We start from the raw sequence: 20,615 nt of genomic DNA, 5'->3' as shown, positions 1-20,615 counted from the left end.
ACTTATTTTTATTAATTAACAAAACGGAAAGTAAATTAACAGAAGAGATATCCAAGTCAAATCAAAAATTGATGCAGAAAACGCTGATCGCTGCCATTACTAGTAAAAAAAAAATATTAATAAAAATGCCATAAAAAAAACCCCTATTTTGTAAACGCTATAACTTTTGCGCAAACCAATCAATAAACGCTTATTGCAAATTTTTTTTTACGAAAAATATGTAGAAGAATACGTATCAGCCTAAACTGAGGAATTTTTTATTTTTTTTTATATATTTTTGGGGGATATTTATTATAGCAAAAAGTAAAAAAATATTATTTTTTTTCAAAATTGTCGCTCTATTTTTGTTTATAGCGCAAAAACTAAAAACCGCAGAGGTGATCAAATACCACCAAAAGAAAGCTCTATTTGTGGGGAAAAAAGGACGCCAATTTTGTTTGGGAGCCACGTCGCACGACCGCTCAATTGTCAGTTAAAACGAAGCGGGGCCGAATTGCAAAAAGTGCTCTGGTCTTTGGGCAGCAATATGGTCCGGGGGTTAAGTGGTTAAACCACCTTCCATGATGCGTACTTTCTTTATAATTTAGGCATCCCCCATTAAATTAAAGGAATCCCACACTGAGAGAATATTTGATCTTTACCATTGCTACACCTGCAGTTAATGGGAATTAATAAAGCGCATTTATTGCTCATTTGCTCTTTTGACTTACGGTAATTTTAAAACTTCTTCTGTAAGTGTAAAAATGCATAATTTATTTTTTTCATGCGGTTCTAGTCTTTGCTATATGTTTCTTGACAATATTTCACACTCATGTTTTAAGCCACTAGAGGGCACCCCCAACTCCATGACAGACAGTGCAACTAACACATTTGCTTTGACATAAAGAAGGGGGATTTCCAAGGCAATCAGATTCGTCCATTGTTTAATATGCACTTAATAAATGTTGGAATTTGATTTGTTGATGTTGGCAATTTATCAGTAACTATTCATTTATTTTTATATACAAGTCCCTTTGGATAAAGTCACGGTGCACGGTATTGACTCTTTGGGCCAACCAATATCTTTGCCAATGCTTCAACCCAAAATTTCCCACGCATTATTCCTCTATGTTTGGAAACTCTCAAAATTATCCTCTAATTTGATCTACATGCGGTTTTCTGTGTAAGCTTTAAAACCTTTATTTTTTTAATAGAATGCTGTTGTGGTCACAGTAACTATAATTATGGTCAGACTGTTTCATGTTGAGCCTCTGATGTCTTTCGTATTTCTTTTAGGAACATTGTACTTGGGATCTAGACAGAACCTCAGAGGCTTGTAAGAAGCCGCCTGTAGACACATTGGGGTTGATTTACTAAAACTGGAGAGTGCAAGATCTGGTGCAACTGTGCATGGTAGCCAATCAGCTGCTAACTTCAGCTTGTTCAATTAAAGAGGAAGTAAACCCTGATGGGTTTTACTTCCTCTTGGTTTTCCTGCAAAGGTAAAGCATAATGGGCTACTATGCATCGCATAGTAGCCCATTATGTGTCACTTACCTGAAACCGAAGCCTGCAATGTCCCTGATTTCCTCGCCTCCCCGAAGCGTTCGTCTTTCACCCTCTTCCTTCCAGGTATTCCGGCTCCGGCGCTGTGATTGGCCGGAGCCGTGATGACGTCACGGTGCGATCACCTTTAGAAACGGCACGATTGCCGTTTCTACAGGTGATCATCGGCGCCCGTCTCTTTTGAAAATATCTCCTAAACCGTGGAGGTTTAGGAGATATTTTGAGCACCTACAGGTAAGCCTTAATCTAGGCTTACATGTAGGTAAAAGTGGTTGTAAAGGGTTTACAACCACTTTAAGCTTTGATAATAAAACCTGAAAGTGGATTGATTGGCATTCTCCAGTTTTAGTAAATTAACCCCAAAGTGTTTAAAGTAAACTTGGCACAAACTTGGTCAATCCATAGTGGGCATTATAAAAACACCAAATTCGAGGTTAGGTTTGAGGTAAACTGCACATCAAAACCACAGTAGATCCAGAGATCTGGGCAGGTCAATTTATATAAACTTTTCCTTTATAATATTGATCTTATCCTTCCTCCAAGCCTTCCTGTTGCTTAGTGAGTCTGATCATCACTAGGGACAGGGCCGTCTTTAATGTTGATTGGACCCTGGGCAAAAAAAATCTTGGGCCCCCCCCCCCCATGCAATTTTGCTCTCCACCTGTTCTGACACACAATAAATATCAGCTAGACTTTAAATCAGTTTACTGTATCACATCAGGCAGTGGTTGGTTGCCAGAGGTTACAGCATATCATTATCACTTACTGACTGGTTGCTAGAGGTTACAGCACACATTACGGCTCACTGATTAGTTGCTAGAGGTTACAGCACATGCTTTCTTTTTGTTGATTGGTTGCTAGGGATTACTGTACAGTCATACTGCTCACTGATGGGTTGCTAGAGGTTACAGCACACCATCTCTTCACTGCAGAGGGGCGTGATATGCATATGAATGCTGCCTTTATTTACATATGAATGCTCCCGTTATTTACATATGAATGACAGGTATTTACATGTAAACACAGGTCTGCAGGTGAGTCATCTGTACACAACAATAGGGCAGAGCTGGGCAGCATTAGTAGCAGCACTTCAAACTGAGATATCAGGACACAGCAAAGGACTACATCTTCAAGGGACAAGGGAATTTAAACTGGGATAGTTGGCAAGTATGAGGCTGCTGCTTTGGACCCCACAATAATGACAGGGCCCAGGGCAGCTGCCCCTTTTGCCCTGCCTTAAAGATGGCCCTGACTAGGGAAGGCAATTGGGTGGCCTGGGGGTGTCAACAAGAGGGGAGGCCAGCCTCAACTTTTACAGGAAAAGTCAGGATTTGCCTAAAACTTCATCTTCCATGATCTCTGAACTATGGTTTTCTTTGAGATGCAGTTACCAATGAAGACGATCTCTATTTAATCATGTGCTGAGGGTGTAGGCAAGGTAAAATGAAGTTTACCATGCTTATATTTTTCCTTCCCTGGTTCCTCATTTCTCTCATCAACATGCCTACCAAATTATTAAATACAACCTTTCAGTTTTTCATTACATATCGACAAGAACGCGGTCACGTACAACACGTAAGACGGAACTATTAAGGGGAAGTTCAATACCAGTCGTGTTAGTAGAATTTTGGTGAGAGACGATTCACGCTTTTCAGCCTCGTGCTTTTCAGTCCGTTACTGCGTGACGAATGAGCTATCTCCATTACAAACGCTAGTTTTACCAGACCGAGCGCTTACATCTTGTACTTGATTCAGAGCATGCGTGGAATTTTGGCCGTCGGAATTGTCCACACACGATCGGAATTTACAAGAACGGATTTTGTTGTCGGAAAACTTGAGAACCAGCTCTCAAATTTTTGTTGTCGGAAATTCTGACAGCAAATGTCCGATGGAGCCTACACACTGTCAGAATTTCCGCCAAAAAGTTCACACCGAACATTTGTTGACGGAAATTCCGAGCGTGTGTACGCGGCTTAAGGGTGGTGGGTGACCACCACTGTAATTGGGAAATTCTTTACCCTATACTGGTTTTAGCAGAGGTCCGCTGAAACCTGAATTTTTTTTCAAGGGTTCCTGTAAGGTAAGAAGGTTGAGAAATATTAAGACTATTACCATGAAGACCCAGTGACATCACTGGATATCTGTGCTTTTCTATGCAATGCAACCAGATCATGCTGGTGGAGGAGACCAGCAGGTTGCTGTACATAGCTTCTAGAATACAGGAATACAGGAAGCTATGGCAATGCCCACATATCATGCCGAACCTCCATGACTGAAAGAAAAGAAATCCAGTGAATGAAAGGGGTAGGCTAGAGACAGTCTAAGGTGGACAAGTGCTAGATGATGCTTGATGTCCTTCAGTCAGGAAATTAGATGGGCTCTATTTAGAGTGACCACATTTCCAAACTGCAATTCAGGGACTATCTATCCAAAGCACCTACTGTGATTTCTGTTTCCTCTCTCACTCCTCTGCTATCTGCAAGACTCACTTCTGACAGTTTATTTCGACAATCCTGGGAGACGGCCCAACCCTCCCTCCAGCATACAGCAGGTGATTTACAGCCTCAGCTGTACATGTTTCCCCATGAGACTGTGTAGAGGAGGGGGTGCCCTTTACATCCACTCAGGTCTCAGAATACACTCAGCTCCCTGTTCTATGCTGTGTAGTGTGTGATGTTAGATTTCCACCCCTGTCTTCTGAAGCTCGGAAATGCTGTGCAAAATATGTGGTTTAGGAGGCTGTAGAGGATTTCTTTCATCTCTGTGTATCACCTGAGGCCAGTCACTTCACTGGGTATATGTAAGGGTTTGCAACCACTTTAACCTCTATCTGCAACCACTTTAACCTCCATCTGCAGCCCTTTGAGTGGGTCCTAATGCTGGGAGGTGGGGCAAACGTCCTGATCATGTGATCACTGTGATTGGCTGTCACTGTGATCACATGATCGGCAGCCTATCCTGCCAGTTCCCAATCTTAAAAAGAGACTAGGGGCTGTGCTGGGAGTGTGCAGGGAGCACAATGCATGGTGAGCTGCATTGAGATCAGGCCCGTTGCGACAAAGCAAGCAAACCAAGCAATTGCTTGGGGCCCCAAGCAGGGCCCTTGCCTTGCTGTGCTTCCTATAAATTCTGCAGTCGCTTGAGCGCTCTATAGAGAGCCTCAGGCGGCTACAGTGCTGCCTCTCCCATCACTTCCCACTGTAGCGTGGCCGAGCTCCTCTGTTCCTCCTGTCAGTCCGGCCGGGTACAGGAGATTTCGTTTCCAGTTCCCGGCCGGACTGACAGGAAGTGCATACTGAATGCTCACTTCCTTTCAGTCCGGCCGGGAACAGGAAACTGAATCTCCTGCCGCGCTACGGTTGGTAGGTTGGTAGGGAGGGGGGGTAAAAGGAACATAGGGAGGGGGGAGTAGTAAGAAGAACATAGGGAGGGGGGGTAGTAAGAAGAACATGGGGGCAGTAAGAAGAACATAGGGAGGGGGGAAGGAGTAAGAAGAAGACAGGGAGGGGGGAAGGAGTAAGAAGAACACAGGAAGAGGGGGGGTAAGGCGATGGAGGAGAACACAGGGAGGGGGGGTTAGGAAAACACACGCTATGCTGTGGTTCCTGTAGGCTTTGCATGTGTGCGGGGCGGGTGGGGGGGGTGGTTGGGGGTTCTCCATGTCCATTTTGCTTGGGGCCCCCTTTTCTTTCAAATGGCCCTGATTGAGATGCATTGCAGACCATTTATTTGGAACATTTCAGTGAAATGAATTGTGGTGTGATTGGACTCAAACTAATAAATATACAGCAAAAAAAAAAAAAAAGTTACTTTCCTCCATCTTCTATCTACTGGTCTCTGTTCATCAAACACACACTCAATCTTTTGAACCGTAATAAAAGGATCACCAGCAATCAATACTGACAAATTAAATGCAAACTAGATAAATTCATCCAAAATCAGCCGCTTTGTTTCTAAAATAGCGCGGCCTGAAATGGGACTCCGGAAAAAATCGCTCAGGTTCAACAAGTCAGCCGAAACGATGGATAGCGTACAAGACCGCTTTCTGGTCTACAGGTTTGCCAATTTTTATTAATTTGTAGGAAGAAAGAATAAACCTGAGGAATTTGGAAATAAAAAATGTGGTTAAATGTATACTTTCAAAATCTCATTCTTCAGAGGAAAACACGACCTTTTATTTCAGGCGCAAGCAATTGAACAATCAGAAGGTGCCAGATATACGACATACGGTAAAGTGTACCTGTCATGAGAAACATATGTAGGTGGGCGTTGCTGCCCTCCTTCTGAAAATGCTAGTTGCTTGGCTGTGCCTGGCTTTAAAAGACAATTGCAGGTTTCCTGGCACTTTAAATAATTATTTTAGACCATCTTCCCCCAAATGAATTTGCATGTCAGAATAGAGTGGCTGCTGCTAAAAAAAATGGGCAAATAATAGTAGAATGTCATTTGAAATTTTTTAAGAATGCACGTTTGATTTTTTTAAATCGTTAGTGGGATCAACTCTGCAGTCATTTTCATGTACGGTATTTGGTTTTTATTCCAAAAATGCCAATTAACTCCAATAAAAAATATTAAAGCGGTGTTCCGGCCACAATTTCACTTTTTAAATATAAATACCCCTGTAATACACAAGCTTAATGTATTCTAGTAAAGTTAGTCTGTAAACTAAGGTCTGTTTTGTTAGGTTGTTACAGCATTTAGACACTTTATAAAATAGAAATTGACTGGGGCCATCTTAAGTGTGGGCATCATGAAGCCAGACTGTATGACTTCCTGGATTTCAGCCTTGCAGATCTTGCACATGCTCAGTGCTGCACAAGCAGTGTAATAGGTTTCAGATCAGGTTTCAGCACCTGTACTGTCCAAGTCACATGATTATTTCAAGACTGGGGAGTGCACAGACTCCTGGAAAGTTACACCCACTACATTCCCAGGAGTCTGTGCGGTGTAGGTTAGGAAGCTTAAGCACCTAGGTGCAGGAAGAGGGAAGATTAACTATTCTGCCTAGCAACAACACTTTGAAGGCATCTAAAAAAAAAAAAAAAATTCTTAAAGGACTAATGATTTTTTTTTAAAACTACTGATGTAATGTTATATTTATGGGTGGAACTCCACATTAACTTCATCCCTTAAACTGGGCTTTACTCCTGGGGGGGGGGGGGGGGGAGTTTGGCTATCACAGTGATTGCATGACCGGCCAGGTCATTCCCGATCATTAGTATATAGGCTTAGAGCTGTCCTAAATGCTCACTGCACACCCATAGGCGCATGTGTGCGATGTGTTAAACCTCACTTTTTTGCTGTCTCGCACATACGCGTTATGTGAGCACCAATAAGGACCACCCGCCGCAGTTGTACTGTGACAATGTGGACAATGTGGCTGGGTACCGCAAATCGCTGTCATTGTATTGTACGCCGGCCCGTACATGACGATTTGTGGCCAAGTGCACGCCCACTGGCCAGCGGGGAAGCCAATTAGCCGGTGGGGCGGACTCGATGTCCACCGGCCACCCGCGATCATTCCCCGCAGTGATAGAACGGGGATCTGCCTGTGTAAATAAGGCAAATCTCCGTTCTGATAGGGGAGATCACACAAATCCTGTCTTTTTGCTATGCAGGAAGACGGATCTGTGTGTTTCTTCAGTCACACAGTCCCCATACAGTTATGGGGACAACAAAACCGTGTTTTTTTTCCGACGGAATGTTGGCTCAAACTCAGGGGCGGACTGACCATTGAGGCTCTCGGGCACTGCCCGAGGGCCCATGCCACTAGGGGGCCCCATCAGGGTTGCCAGGCTCAATAAAACCAGGGACAGTATGTAAAATTCTGTGGTTTTTTTTACATCTGTCCCTGATATGTCTGAAACCGACATACTTTTGATGTGAAAATCCTGAGATTTTAGCTGTCCTGGCTCTGTACTGCCTCCTGGCGTGGTGGCCATCTGTAAGCCCGGGGGGCCCCATAATCTTCTATTGCCCGGGGGCCCCATGATTTGTCAGTTTGCCCCTGCTCAAACTTGTGTTGCATACATACGGTCACACAAATGCTGTTGGAAATTCTGACCGCGAAGAACGTGGTCATGTACAACACTATGACGACCCGAGAAAAATTAAGTTAAATGATTCTGAGCATGCGTCGAATTGATTCCGAGCATGCGTAGGATTTTTGCGCGTCGGTATTGCATACAGACGATCGGAATTTCCAATCGGAATTTTTTTTCCGTCTGAAAATTTGAGAACCAGCTCTCAGTATTTGGTTGGCGGAAATTCCGACAGCAAAAGTCCGATGGAGCATACACACGGTCGGGATTTCCTGTCCAAACGCTCACATCTGACTTTTCTTGTTGGAATTTTCGATCGTGTGTACGCGGCATTAGAACACACACTAAGGGAACACATTTACCCCTTGATCACCCCTAGTGTTAACCCCTTCCCTGTCAGTGTCATAGTACAATAATAGTGCATATTTTTAGCACTGATCACTGTAATAATGTCACTGGTTCCCAAAAAAGTGTGAAAAATGTCAGTTAGGTGTCCGATCTGTCCGCCGCAATGTCACAGTCGCGCTAAAAATAACTGATCACTGCCATTACTAGTAAAAAAAAAAAAAATCTATCCTCTATTTTGTAGACGCTATCACTTTTGCGAAAACCAAACAATATACGCTTATTACAATTTTTTTTACCAAAAATATGCAGACTAATACATATTGGCCTAAACTGATGAAGAAATAAAATTGTTCTTAATTTTTTGGTGGATATTTATTATAGCAAAAAGTAAAAAATATTGTTTTGTTTTTTTTTGTTTCAAAATTGTAGCTCTTTTTTTGTTTTTAGTCCCCCACAAGTGTGCCCCCATAGCAGGAGCGCAGAGCATCGGTTAGGGGATGCCAGAAGTGGAAGTTCTGGGCTGCTCCGAGCAACATATCATTGCACAGAGCAGGGAAGTATAAAATATTTTATATTTAAATAAAAAAATAGCCATTAGAACCACTTTAGCAGACCACAGGGGACCAAAAAAAAAGTTTATTGTTAGGGTTCCCATAGATAGTGGTGTGCGGAAGTTTTAGGGCTTCTTATGATATTTCTATAACTGTCCTTGTAAAACCCACTCTTCCCATTTCCTATATGGGTGTCACACGAACAGGAAGTGAGGGAAATCCCCCTAATGGAGTCCCAGACAAATAAAAAAGATGACAAATCTCCTCCCTACTCTATTTAAAACTAAAATGGGATTTAGACTTCTGAAATGTCTGATGCCGCGTACACACGATCAGTTAAACTGATGAGAATGGTCTGATGGACCGTTTTCATCGGTCAAAACCAATCGTGTGTGGGCGCCATTGGTTAGTTAACCATCGGTTAAAAAAAAGCCAACTTGTTTTAAAATTAACCGATGGATTCCTAACCGATAGGACAAAACCAATCGTTAGTAGGCACAATCATCGGTTAAAAATCCACGCATTCTCAGAATCAAGTCGACGCATGCTTGGAAGCATTGAGCTTCATTTTTTTCAGCACGTCGTTGTGTTTTGCGTCACTGTGTTCTGACACGATCGGTTATTTAACCGATGGTGTGTAGGCGCGACGGACCATCAGTCAGGTTCATCGGTTTACCAATGAAAATGGTCCATCAGACCGTTCTCATTGGATGGACCGATCGTGTGTACGCGGCATGATATAGAGCAAAGTTGGTCACCTTTAAATCCGTCGAACAAACCTATAGTGAGAGAGTTTGAAGCTGCTTTTGCTAACCTCTTATTCAAAAAATTCCTGTTGCCTTGTTGCTAATCTCATGGTTTCAATAGACCTGCACCACCAGTCATTCAGATCCGGAGCACATTTGTCAGGGGTCTGCCACTTCATAAACTAAACATATATGAAATCTTCTTACGTTTCGAATGGTTGGCCTGGCAGGGTGTGTTCAACCTCATATCCACTTTGTTTGAGAACATCGATGACGGTATTATTCCCCAGGAAGTGACCTGTAACACAAGAACAGCAGATAACATCAGCATGGACGCTTTCTTTATATCCACTGTGAATTACTTCAAAATAGCTGAGCAGCAAATCAACAGAACTGGAAATCTGTAGAACAGATGAACTTTTTGTTCATAATTACATGCCGCCTTTTCACCTGTCAAACATCTCTGAAGAGCAATCCACACTCAGAGCCCCTGCCACACATGGCTCAGCGAGTGTAAGAGGACACGAGGACACACAATGAGATTGGAGGAGAAGCGGTTTAACCTTAAGCTGCGCAGGGGGTTATTCACTGTCAGGGCGATAAAGATGTGGCACTCTCTTCCACAATCGGTGGTATCAACAGGAAGTATTGATAGTTTTAAAAGACTCTAATGCCACGTACACACGAACGGATTTTCCGTTGGAAAAAAATCGGATGGTTTTCCCAACGGAATTCTGCTCAGGCTTGGCTTGCATACACAGGGTCATACCAAATTTCGAACGTCAATAATGATGGCCGCTGTAGACAATGGTGCAGGCACACTTTAGAATCGGCGATCAAGCCGTTACTAAAGCAGGCCGTACCGTGACTTGCGGCTCCCGCGCATGCGCGATGACGTCATCGCGTCTCCAGCCAATTACAGCGTCGGAGTTGCAATACCCATAAGTAACCCCCGGGAGAGATGTCGGCCACCCGAGAGGTGTACAAGGACAGCTGAGGGGGGTTCGATCTGAGGTGAGTATTACACAATGAGCTAGTATGCTATGCATACTAACTCATTATGCCTTTGTCTTGCAGGTGGTGTTTTCTAAAAAAAAATTGATAAGTGGATTTACAACCACTTTAACGCTTAGTGAATTGACCCCATAGTGGTAAATAAATAGGCACCCTGAGATTTTTTCTGGGAGACAGGGACTGATGTGAATGGTACTATGCACTCCATAAGGCACTGTGATATATGTCTGGACCATCAAAATATGAAAAAATAAATAGCATAATAGTACGTTGCAATCCAAAGTGCCAAGCAGCTCAGTCTTTATTGCTCCTTGTACAATAAAACATAAAAGCTACAAAACTATTACCCTAATTTATTGTGACAGATGGTGAAAACTCCGGCAGAGGGGAGGTCAGCGAGTCTCTTGCCATGGGAATGGATTTCAAACGAGGAAAGAACAGCTGCAATCCTCCCTACATATATATGTGTACAGTACAGCGCGCACACACACTGACTGTAGTAGGAGTCCTCACCAAGGGGGGTGAAGGCTTGAGCAACCTGTAATCAAGTGCACACATAGCCATTCAATGACAGCTGCTAACCCTTTTAAAACCAGATGTGCATTCACTGTAATTGATCAGCCTTAAGTTCCTATATCAATGCTTACTTCGTTGTCTTGTCCCAGATATAACCATAAGAATTGTCTCTCCTCCCCTGTACAAGCACCATCAGGGAAAGGTATGGCTGGGTCATAGGTTAACTATACGTCTGACAGTAGACCCATAATTAAAAGTTCACAGGAGTCACTGTGTCACAAGTCATGGCTAAACGTTTGAAGACGACTACTCTTTCTGTAAAATAAAGTTTCCTAAGATTCGTTTTGAACTTTCCTCCTTCTAGTTTGAGACCATGTCCCCGTGTTCTTGATCTTGGCTTCATATTGAAAATAATGCCCTCCCAGACCTTATTTAGACCAACATCGAAGGCAGTCAAACCCCAACTAAGCTTAAATCTACTCCCACCCCCTTGCTTAAAGGGGTTGTAAAGGTTTGTGTTTTTTCACCTGAATGCATCCTATGCATTCAGGTAAAAAAAGGACCTTGCAGTGTCCTGTACACACGATCAGTCCAAACTAAGGAAAATGGACTGAAGTTCAGTTTCATCGGTTAACCGATGAAGCTGACTGATGGTATGATGTGCCTACACACCATCAGTTCAAAAACCGTTCGAGTCCAACACGGTGACGTAAAACACAACAACGTGCAGAGAAAAATGAAGTTCAATGCTTCCAAGCATGCGTCAACTTGATTCTGAGCATGCCCGGGTTTGGAACCGATGCTTTTGCGTACTAACCATCGGTTTTAAACTATCGGTCAGGCGTCCATCGGTCCAATTTTAAAGCAAGTTCTCTGTTTTTGGACCGAAGGACAACAGACCGATGGGGCCTAAACATGGTCGGTTTGGACTGATGAAACTGAACTTTAGTCCGTTTTCATCAGTTTGGACTGATCGTGTGTACAGGGCCTTAGAATGAGGGAGGGAGAAGTTTGAATTGCTTTCCACTTTAAAGGTTTTAATCGTGTCTCCTCTTTTCCTTCTTTATTCCAAAATGTACATATTAGGTTACTGAAGTCTCTCCTGATATATTAAATCCCACAGGCCTTTTACCATTTTTTTTTCCAAAAAAAAAAAAAAAGAGCGTAAATGCCTAGTGCATGATCTACAAGACTTTATTGAAAGATAAAATCTAGAAATATTCTCAAAAAACTGTTTTGATAGGCAGCATGTCCAGAAAACAGATATCAGCCCTCCAACATCATAGGTCCAAATGGATGACGTAACCAGCTAATGCATTTCGAAGGACCTGCCCCCTTTTTTTTATATATATAATTTTTTACTATAAAAAGGAAAAAAACAGCAAACATTTTGAAAAAAAAAAAAACAGATTTCCACTTATTTTCTGTTAAAAAAAAATGGCAGAATAGTAAAAAACAAACCCAAAAATTACCTTTTTTTGGAAAGTAGACACCCCAAGGTGATTTCATGGAAATGAAGAAACATACTGGGTTAGAGGGGGTTAAGCATGGAGTTTGGCAATAGTTCACTAGATATATTAACGCACCGGAAGGGGTTATTGCACTGGCTACATATCGTAACAGATTGGAGGTAAAGAGGTTAATGTTCAGATGGGCAGGATACGAGAGGTGAGGGGTTAATTTACAGGTCAGTACTGGATATAGTATGTGTAGGAGAGGAGGGGGTAGGAAAGAGTTAAAAAAAATCTTGGCGTCACTGCAACAGAATGATTGGGTCAGCAGATTTTGGAGCATGTGTGAGAATTTGTGCTCATTAAGCCAAAGGAGCTTTGTAAGGTTAGGTGCAGATGTTGGATGAGAAGACCTGGCTAGTAATTGGATTTTCAATTCATCCCAAAGGTGTATAGTAGGGTTGAGGTCAGAGCTCTATGTAGGCTTCTCAAGTTCCTCCACACCATACCCATCCATCATATACTATATGGACAAAAGTGTGTGGACACCTGACTATCACACCTATATGAGCTTGTTGGTCATCCAATTACCCCTGCAGCTACTACAGCCTTAACTCTTCTGGAAAGGTTTCCAACAAGAATTCAAAGGGTGTCTGTGGAAATGCATGCTTATTCTTGAAGTCAGGTGCAGAAGTTTGATGAGAACAATCGGCTTTTCGATTCACCAGGGTTGAGATCAGGGCTCTGTGACAGCTGCTCAAGTTCCTCCACACCAAACTCATCCAGCCATGTCAAGTTCTCCCACACCAAATTCATCCATGTCATGTTCACCCGCACCAAACTCATTCAACCATGTCAAGTTTGCCAATGCCAAACTAATCCAATCATGTCTATAAGAAGCAGGCTTGGAAGAGAAGAGGGCCTTCCCCAAACTGTTAGCCGAGGCTTAATGGTGTACCAACTAGGACTTACATTTTGTGCACTATGTGCCTAGAGACAAACGCCATGAATGCAAGCAGTCTGTCGCCCCAGGCATTCATCCCTGGGTACATACTGCCCTAAAGGTAAAGACCATAGCTCTCAAGTGTCCCTGATTTTGGGGGACTGTCCCTAAACAATAAAGCATTGTGTAGCACCTAAAGACTATACATTCGTAAAACACAATTTTAGTAATATTTCTCAACTGTGACTCCATATGTCTTCTATACATTGACCAAGCCTTGATAAGGGTACATTACTTTTCAATTACATAATCTGGAACAGATTGCTACGAAACATTATTTATAATTGTAAAAACCTCCCCTAAGACTACTGACCCACTGAGGAGATGATCAAGAGAGAAATCATACCAAAGTACTTTGATGATAAGTCTTGGATTACTTTAAAGACAAGGTAATCCATAAAATCCCCATCTGGCAGAATCATTTCCATTGGTTTATCCTCTGTGGGGAAAGACGGGGTTTACTTCTATTATTGGTAAAAAAAATAAAAACTTATGGCAATATAGGTTTACGCAACCTCTAACCTGGGAGTAAATCTGATCGGTTTAGTGTAAATTGAAGTGAGCATATGCTTTCCCTATGTGAGCAAAGCAACCCGTTCACTTTGATAGAAGCCCCCTCAACTGTTTATACCCTCTTTTCCTCATTGCTTTGTTCAAGCAGGAGAAGAAAGGCACATTTCTGGGTTTCAGTATATGTGTCACTACAGAAAGCAGTTGGCAGGACTAGGTAGCCAGCGGAGTTGGGCGACCAGTTCAAGCCGAGGAAAAGTTTGGCCTGAACATCACCTGTTTGCCCATTTGGTAAACACTTGAATTTGCGGGGTGCTCGGCGGGATGTTTACCCGTTAAATACCCCATAATGCACTGCGCGCTGCACAGTGCATTCTAACCCCCCAATCCATACCATACCCTTATTTGAGCACGCAGACTAGGAAAGGGGTGGGGCAAGCGAGCACCCCCTCCCTCCTCCTGAACCATACCAGGCCACATGCCCTCAACATGGGGGGGCTTTGGAGCAGGTGGGCTGCACACCACGCTGCATCTACCCACAAGGGGAGTGGCTGCACCATCCTGCACCTACCCACAAGGGGAGTGGCTGTTATTTAGCTCAACCAACACAGAGAACTATAATGTGATAGAAAGAAGCAGCTTTTTCAGTTTTAAAGCATTTTTCATACAAAAATCAGTCACCAACCATAACATCCTGGTATTCAAGAAATAAAATCAATTGAGACTTCAGTTGGACTTTAAGAAACAAAAACTTAGCTCTGAGCCCACCTCACTATAGCCTCATGTGCCTGAATGTTGGTCCATTAATATGTCGGTAGACCTCACTGATCAACAGTGAAGCATGAGAGGGGTGAGAGGCAGCAAGGGGCGTCAGTATGCTGGGGAGTTGGTTTGAGCATCATAGAGAGCCCATGGGTTTTTGGTGCTGCTGAGGCCCTTTACCTTTGAGTTTGCTTCCTCCCAAAGCTTATAATGGAGCAGCATCATGAATAAAGGAGGTTTTAGGGTAAATTCCTTATCAACAAATAGCCCAGGCATAAAAAGAGATAGTCGTAATGTTCAGTAACCCAGAAGTGTGTGCAGCTAATCCATTTACCCGCAGCCCTTCTCATTATCTACTCAGTTCATGAGAAATGGAGAAGGGAACGCACGGTGACCTGTTAGTCTTTAGCTGGCACGGGACTGTTAACAGTTTGCCAAGACTTCCTCTGATAACGCGTGTAACACTTTCACAGACCTGTTTCTTTTCAACAGGGGCTCTTTATATGTTCAAAAGGCCATCAGATATTTTATCCTTGCCCTGCTGCAGTGCGGGGTAATGTGGAACTTGGCACTAGAGGAGGCCAGCTACATGGGGAAGTGCAACAGGGTCACAGGAGATCAACTGATAAATAAAACTAGAGTCCCTTTTCACAAATTCCTTCACATTTCTTAGAAATAGGAACATAAGATTTATGTTTACCAAACTAGTATAATGAGATTAACCTGGGAACCTGGAGAACCTTTGATTGTGCCTCAAGACCTACTGGGGCACACATACCCCACTGGGGTAGGTACATTGATTGAGTTAGTCTTTCACACTATAGAATTCTGCTGGAGTGTATTATTACATGTATCTTAACATGCAAGGTGCATTGCCAAAGCATAGGATCAAAAGTAAAATTGGACTTTCATGTATTTTTTTTTAAACTGAACTCTGGTCTTAAATAAAAAGTACCCTTGTAATGGGGCTCCTTGACACTGGAAGGACAAATGCTCCTTCTTTCTACGCGGTAGAGGAAGAGGTTGTAATAACTTAGCTGGCTATACACTAGTAAAATTTCATACAGACAATTGAACAAAAACAGAACATTCTTAGAACACTCTTTCTTGCCATCATTGAGTGCGTTCATTTCATTAGAAAGCCCTTAAAATGTCATCCAGACCTGCTATTTGAATGGAATCCCACACATCCCGACTAATTCTGACATTTCTCTCCCAAATGTAAAAATCATGATTTTTTTGCAATAAAAATACTTTAAACTCACAAACATATATATATATATTAAGCAGAGACCTTAATGAATAAAATGGTGGGGTTTGCATTTTTTATATATCACACAATATTTGTGCAGCAATTTTCTTTAAATGCATGTTTTGGGAAAAATACAGTTTAATGAATTTTAATGCACACAAACACAATATACTACCCATTTTTTATTTTTTTTGTGGGGGTGAGGGGTGGATAAAATACAAAAGATGATGTTATGCTGAGTAAATAGATACCTAACATGCCACACTTAAAAATTGCATACAGTATTCCCGTGGAATGGCGCCAAACTACTGTACCTAAAGATCTCCATCGGTGTAGCTTTCAAAGCCTTTACATGTTACCAGTTTCTACACTGTAAAAGAAATTTAACATTGACACTGGATCTGCTTTTTAGAATAAATTTTTTTATTGCATGCTTATCTTCAATAGGGATGACCTAATACGGCCATTTTGTAATTGACCTAATAGGGCCATGTGGCCCTGTTAGGTCAGTTATGTCATAAGCATCCTCGCCCCTTCGTGTATGTCCCATATCTTATTAGCCCAGGAATGGCAGCTTACTTCCAGGTTCAGACCCGAACAAGGTTTGGGTCACACACAAGCCCATCCATATTCTTCAATGGCTCAGACTTTAATGACGGTATTATTAATGTCAAGACAGAATTTCCATTAAGACTTCAGCAATGTTTCTAAACTGTAAAAGAAATGTAACATTCACAATGAATCTGCTTTTTAACATGTATTTTTTATTGCATGCTCATCTTCAATAGGGATGACCTATTATGGCCACACGGCTTTATTGGGTCAATGGCATTGACCTAATATGGCCATGATAGGTCAGCTATGTCATATGCATCCCTACCCCTTTGTGTTTGTTCCACAGCCCATTGGCCCAGGAATGACAACTGACTTCCAGGTTCAGACCCGAACTACGTTGGGGTCAAACACAAGCTGACCCCTAATCTTCAATGGCCCAGGCTTGTGATAGGCTTACATTATTGGCGGTAATATTATAGCCAAGGTAGAATTTCCATCTAGACTTCAGCAATGTTTCTACGCTGTAAAAGAAATGTAACCTTCACATTGAATCTGCTATCTAGAATGTATTTTTTTGTGCATGCTCATCTTCAATAGGGATGGCCTAATATGGCCAAACGGCTTTATTGGGTCAATGGCATTGACCTAATATGGCCAGCTGACTTCCAGGTTCAGACCCGAACAAGGTTTTGGTCACACACAAGCCCATCCATAATCTTCAATGGCTCAGGTTTTAAGAACGGTATTATTAATGCCAAGACAGAATTTCCATCAAGACTTCAGCAATGTCTCTACACCGTAACAGCAATGTAACATTCACGTTGAATCTGCTTTTTAGAATGCATTTTTTATTGCATGCTCATTTTCAAATAATATGGCCACACGGCATTATTGAGTCATATGGCCATGTTAGGTCAGCTGTGTCATATGCATCCCTGCCCCTTTGTGTTTGTCCCACAGCCCATTGGCCCAGGAAGGAGAGCTGACTTCCAGGTTTAGACCCGAACTAGGTTGGGGTCAAACACAAGCTCACCCCTAATCTTCAATGGCCCAGGCTTGTGAAAGGCTTACATTATTGGTGGTATTATTATAGCCAAGGTAGAATTTCCATCCAGCCTTAAGAAATGTTTCTACACTGTAAAAGAAAAAAGTAACCTTGAGCCCTGGTTCACACTGGGCTGCGGGAGTGAAGCCGTGCAAGTTCAGCTGAACTCGCACGATTTCACTCCCGCCGGCAGTCCCGATTTCGGCCGCGATTTAAGAGACATCTGTGCAGGTTTCTGCACAGATGTCTATGTAAATCGCGGCCCGAAATCGCAAAAAGTAGTACAAGAACTACTTTTTGAAATCGGTGCAGCGCCGCAGATGCGGCGTCGCACCGATTAGGACGGCGCCATTGCCGACAATTGGCGGCATTTGAGATGCGATTTCACATGTGAAATCGCATCTCACATCGAATGAAATCGCACCCAGTGTGAACCTGGGCTCACATTGAATCTGCTTTCTCGAATGTATTTTTTAGAGCATGCTCATCTTCAATAGGGATGACCTAATATGGACACTTGGCCCTATTAGACCCCTTTCACACTGGGGCGTTTTTCGGGCGTTTTTTAGGCGCTTTGGCGTTTAAAAAAAAGCCTGTAAAGCGCCTGAAAGAAGCCTCATCTGCAATCCCAATGTGAAAGCCCAAGTGCTTTCAGAGGCCTTTCACACTGCCAGCGCCCGAAAAACGCTGGTAAAGCGCTGCTAAGACCCCTTTCACACTGAGGCGCTTTTCAGGCGCTTTGGCGTTAAAAAAAGCTTCCTCAATGGGAAGGGGGCTTTAGGAGCGGTGTATTAACCGCTCCTAAAGCGCTGCAAAGAAGCTGCATGCAGGACTTTTTTTGACGCCCTGCCAGCTCAGCGCCTCAGTGTGAAAGCACTCAGGCTTTCACATTGGGATTGCAGATGCAGCTTCTTTCAGGCGCTTTTTTTTAACGCTAAGACCACTTTCACACTGGGGTGTTTTTCAGGCGCTTTAGTGTGAAAGCACTCGAGCTTTCACATTGGGATTGCAGATGCAGCTTCTTTCAGGCGTTTTACAGGCGCTTTTTTTAACGCTAAAGCGCTTGAAAAATGCCCCAGTGTGAAAGGGCCCTTAGTTTAAAGACATTGACCTAATATGGCCATGTGGCAATGTTAGGTCAGTTATGTCATAAGCACCCTCGCCCCTTTGTCTAAGTCTCATAGCTCATTGGCCCAGGAATGGCAGCTGACTTCCAGGTCCAGAGCTGAACAAGGTTTAGGTCACAAACAAGCCCATCCATAATCTTCAATGGCTCAGGTTTTAATGACGGTATTATTGTCAATAGGGATGACCTAATATGGCCAAACGGCCTTATTGGGTAAATGGCATTGACCTAATAGGGCCATGTTAGGTCAGCTATGTCATAAGCATCCCCACCCCTTTGTATATGTTTCACAGTCCATTGGCCCAGGAATGACAACTGACCCCAACCGGTTTTGGGTCAAACACAAGCTCACCCCTAATCTTCAATGGCCCAGGTTTATGATAGGCTTACATTTTTGGCGGTATTATTAATGCCAAGGCAGAATCTATAACAAGACTTCAGCAATGTTTCTACGCTGAAGAAGAAAGAAATGTAACATTTACTGCTTGCTAGAATGACATTTTCTAGTTCATGCTCATCTTCTATAGGGATGACCTAATATAGCCAAACGGCTTTACTGGGTCAATGGCATTGACCTAATATGACCATGTGACCATGTTAGGTCAGCTTTGTCATAAGCATCCCCTCCCCTTTGTGTATGTCCCACAGTCCATTGGCCCAGGAATGACAACTGACTTCCGGGTTCAGACCCCAACCGGTTTTGGGTCAAACACAAGCTCACCCCTAATCTTCAATGGCCCAGGTTTGTGATTGGCTTACTTTATTGGCGGTATTATTAAATGCCAAGGCAGAATTTCTAACAAGACTTCAGCAATGTTTCTAAACTGTAAAAGAAATGTAACACTCACATTGAATCTGCTTTCTAGAATGTACAGGAATTAGAAGTCGTTAACTTCAGGTTGCCAAAATATACCTGATAATAACTCAACGCTATTCCGCTGTGGGTCCGCTCCAAGCCCAACACAGCGTGCAAATCCACGGCATTCTTATATAAATATTAGTGGAAGAGAAACGAAGGAACCCAGTAAATGGTCTAGTGCCTATACATTATTTTTCTATAAGAGCTCTTCTGCAGTTAGTGTCCTCGGCTATTAAAACAAGATTTTTTTCTTTTTTTTTCTTCAAAGCGGTTTACATAAGGATTTGGTTCCTTTGCTGACGAAATGGAGCCGAGCTAAATGCAAACTCTTTATTTTACCCCAAAAGAACACAACGTGAACCCAACATTTACGGTCATTTCTCATTAAATCAAAATCCATCACAGACATGTAAATTGGCTCCCAAAGGAAAATAAAGCGTGACCGGGTAACACAAATATTTGTATTAAAAAAATAAATAACAGATTTTTGTACCGTAATTAGTAAACCGGCCATGTGGTCTAAAGATGGTCACAAATGCCGGACTAAGTGAAGTCGATTGACTGGAAAATCTATTAAAGAGCCGTACCTGGTTCCTGTTAACATAAAATATGTAAGGGAGGCGATTTAAAGCGGTATTAAACCCAAAACCAAAAATGTAATATATTGCAGCTTACCAATCATTAGACATGGTGGCTGCATTCGATTTTTTTTTTTTTTGCCCCCCCCCCCCCTCCCTCTCTGTTTTCACCTGGTGTTCTGGCCAGCTAGGCCTCATACAGACGATAGGTTAAACAGAGGACAACGGTCTGAAGGACCGTTTTCATCGGTCAAAACCGATCGTGTGTGGGCCCCATAGGTTATTTAACCATCGGTTAAAAAAAAGCCAACCTGCTTTAAATTTAACCGATGGATTCCTAACCGATAGGTCAAAACTAATCGTTAGTAGGCACGTCCATCGGTTAAAAATCCATGCATGCTCAGAATCAAGTCGACGCATGCTTGGAAGCATTGAACTTTGTTTTTTTCAGCACGTCGTTGTGTTTTACGTCACCGCGTTCTGACACAATCGGTGTGTAGGCGTGACGGACCATCAGTCAGCTTAATCGGTTAACCGATGAAAACGGTCCATCAGACCGTTCTCATCGGATGGGCTGATCGTGTGTACGAGGCTTAACACACCTCCTGTATTTGAGTGCCTCCACTCTGGATAAAGGAGCACAGGGGGCACATTTGGACAGTAGCATTGTCACTGGGGGGGGGGGGGGGGAAGTAGATGTACTAGCAGATTTA

At 42.8% G+C, this 20,615-nt stretch overlaps 1 protein-coding gene across 1 annotated transcript in view; it reads right to left on the bottom strand.

The window, feature by feature from the left end:
- Positions 1-20,615, bottom strand: part of TRABD2B (TraB domain containing 2B) — a 352,534-nt gene that overhangs the window by 70,590 nt on the left and 261,329 nt on the right. Inside the window, exon 5 of the mRNA XM_040360538.1 lies at positions 9,439-9,529. Coding sequence (XP_040216472.1) covers positions 9,439-9,529 — 91 coding nt within the window. The remainder of the gene's footprint in view (positions 1-9,438; positions 9,530-20,615) is intronic.

The sequence above is a fragment of the Rana temporaria genome, chromosome 7 (assembly GCF_905171775.1).
Source record: "Rana temporaria chromosome 7, aRanTem1.1, whole genome shotgun sequence".
NCBI classification, from domain to species: Eukaryota; Metazoa; Chordata; class Amphibia; order Anura; family Ranidae; genus Rana; species Rana temporaria.
Note: the sequence above shows the minus strand (reverse complement) of the source record. Positions and strands in the feature narration are given on the sequence as shown.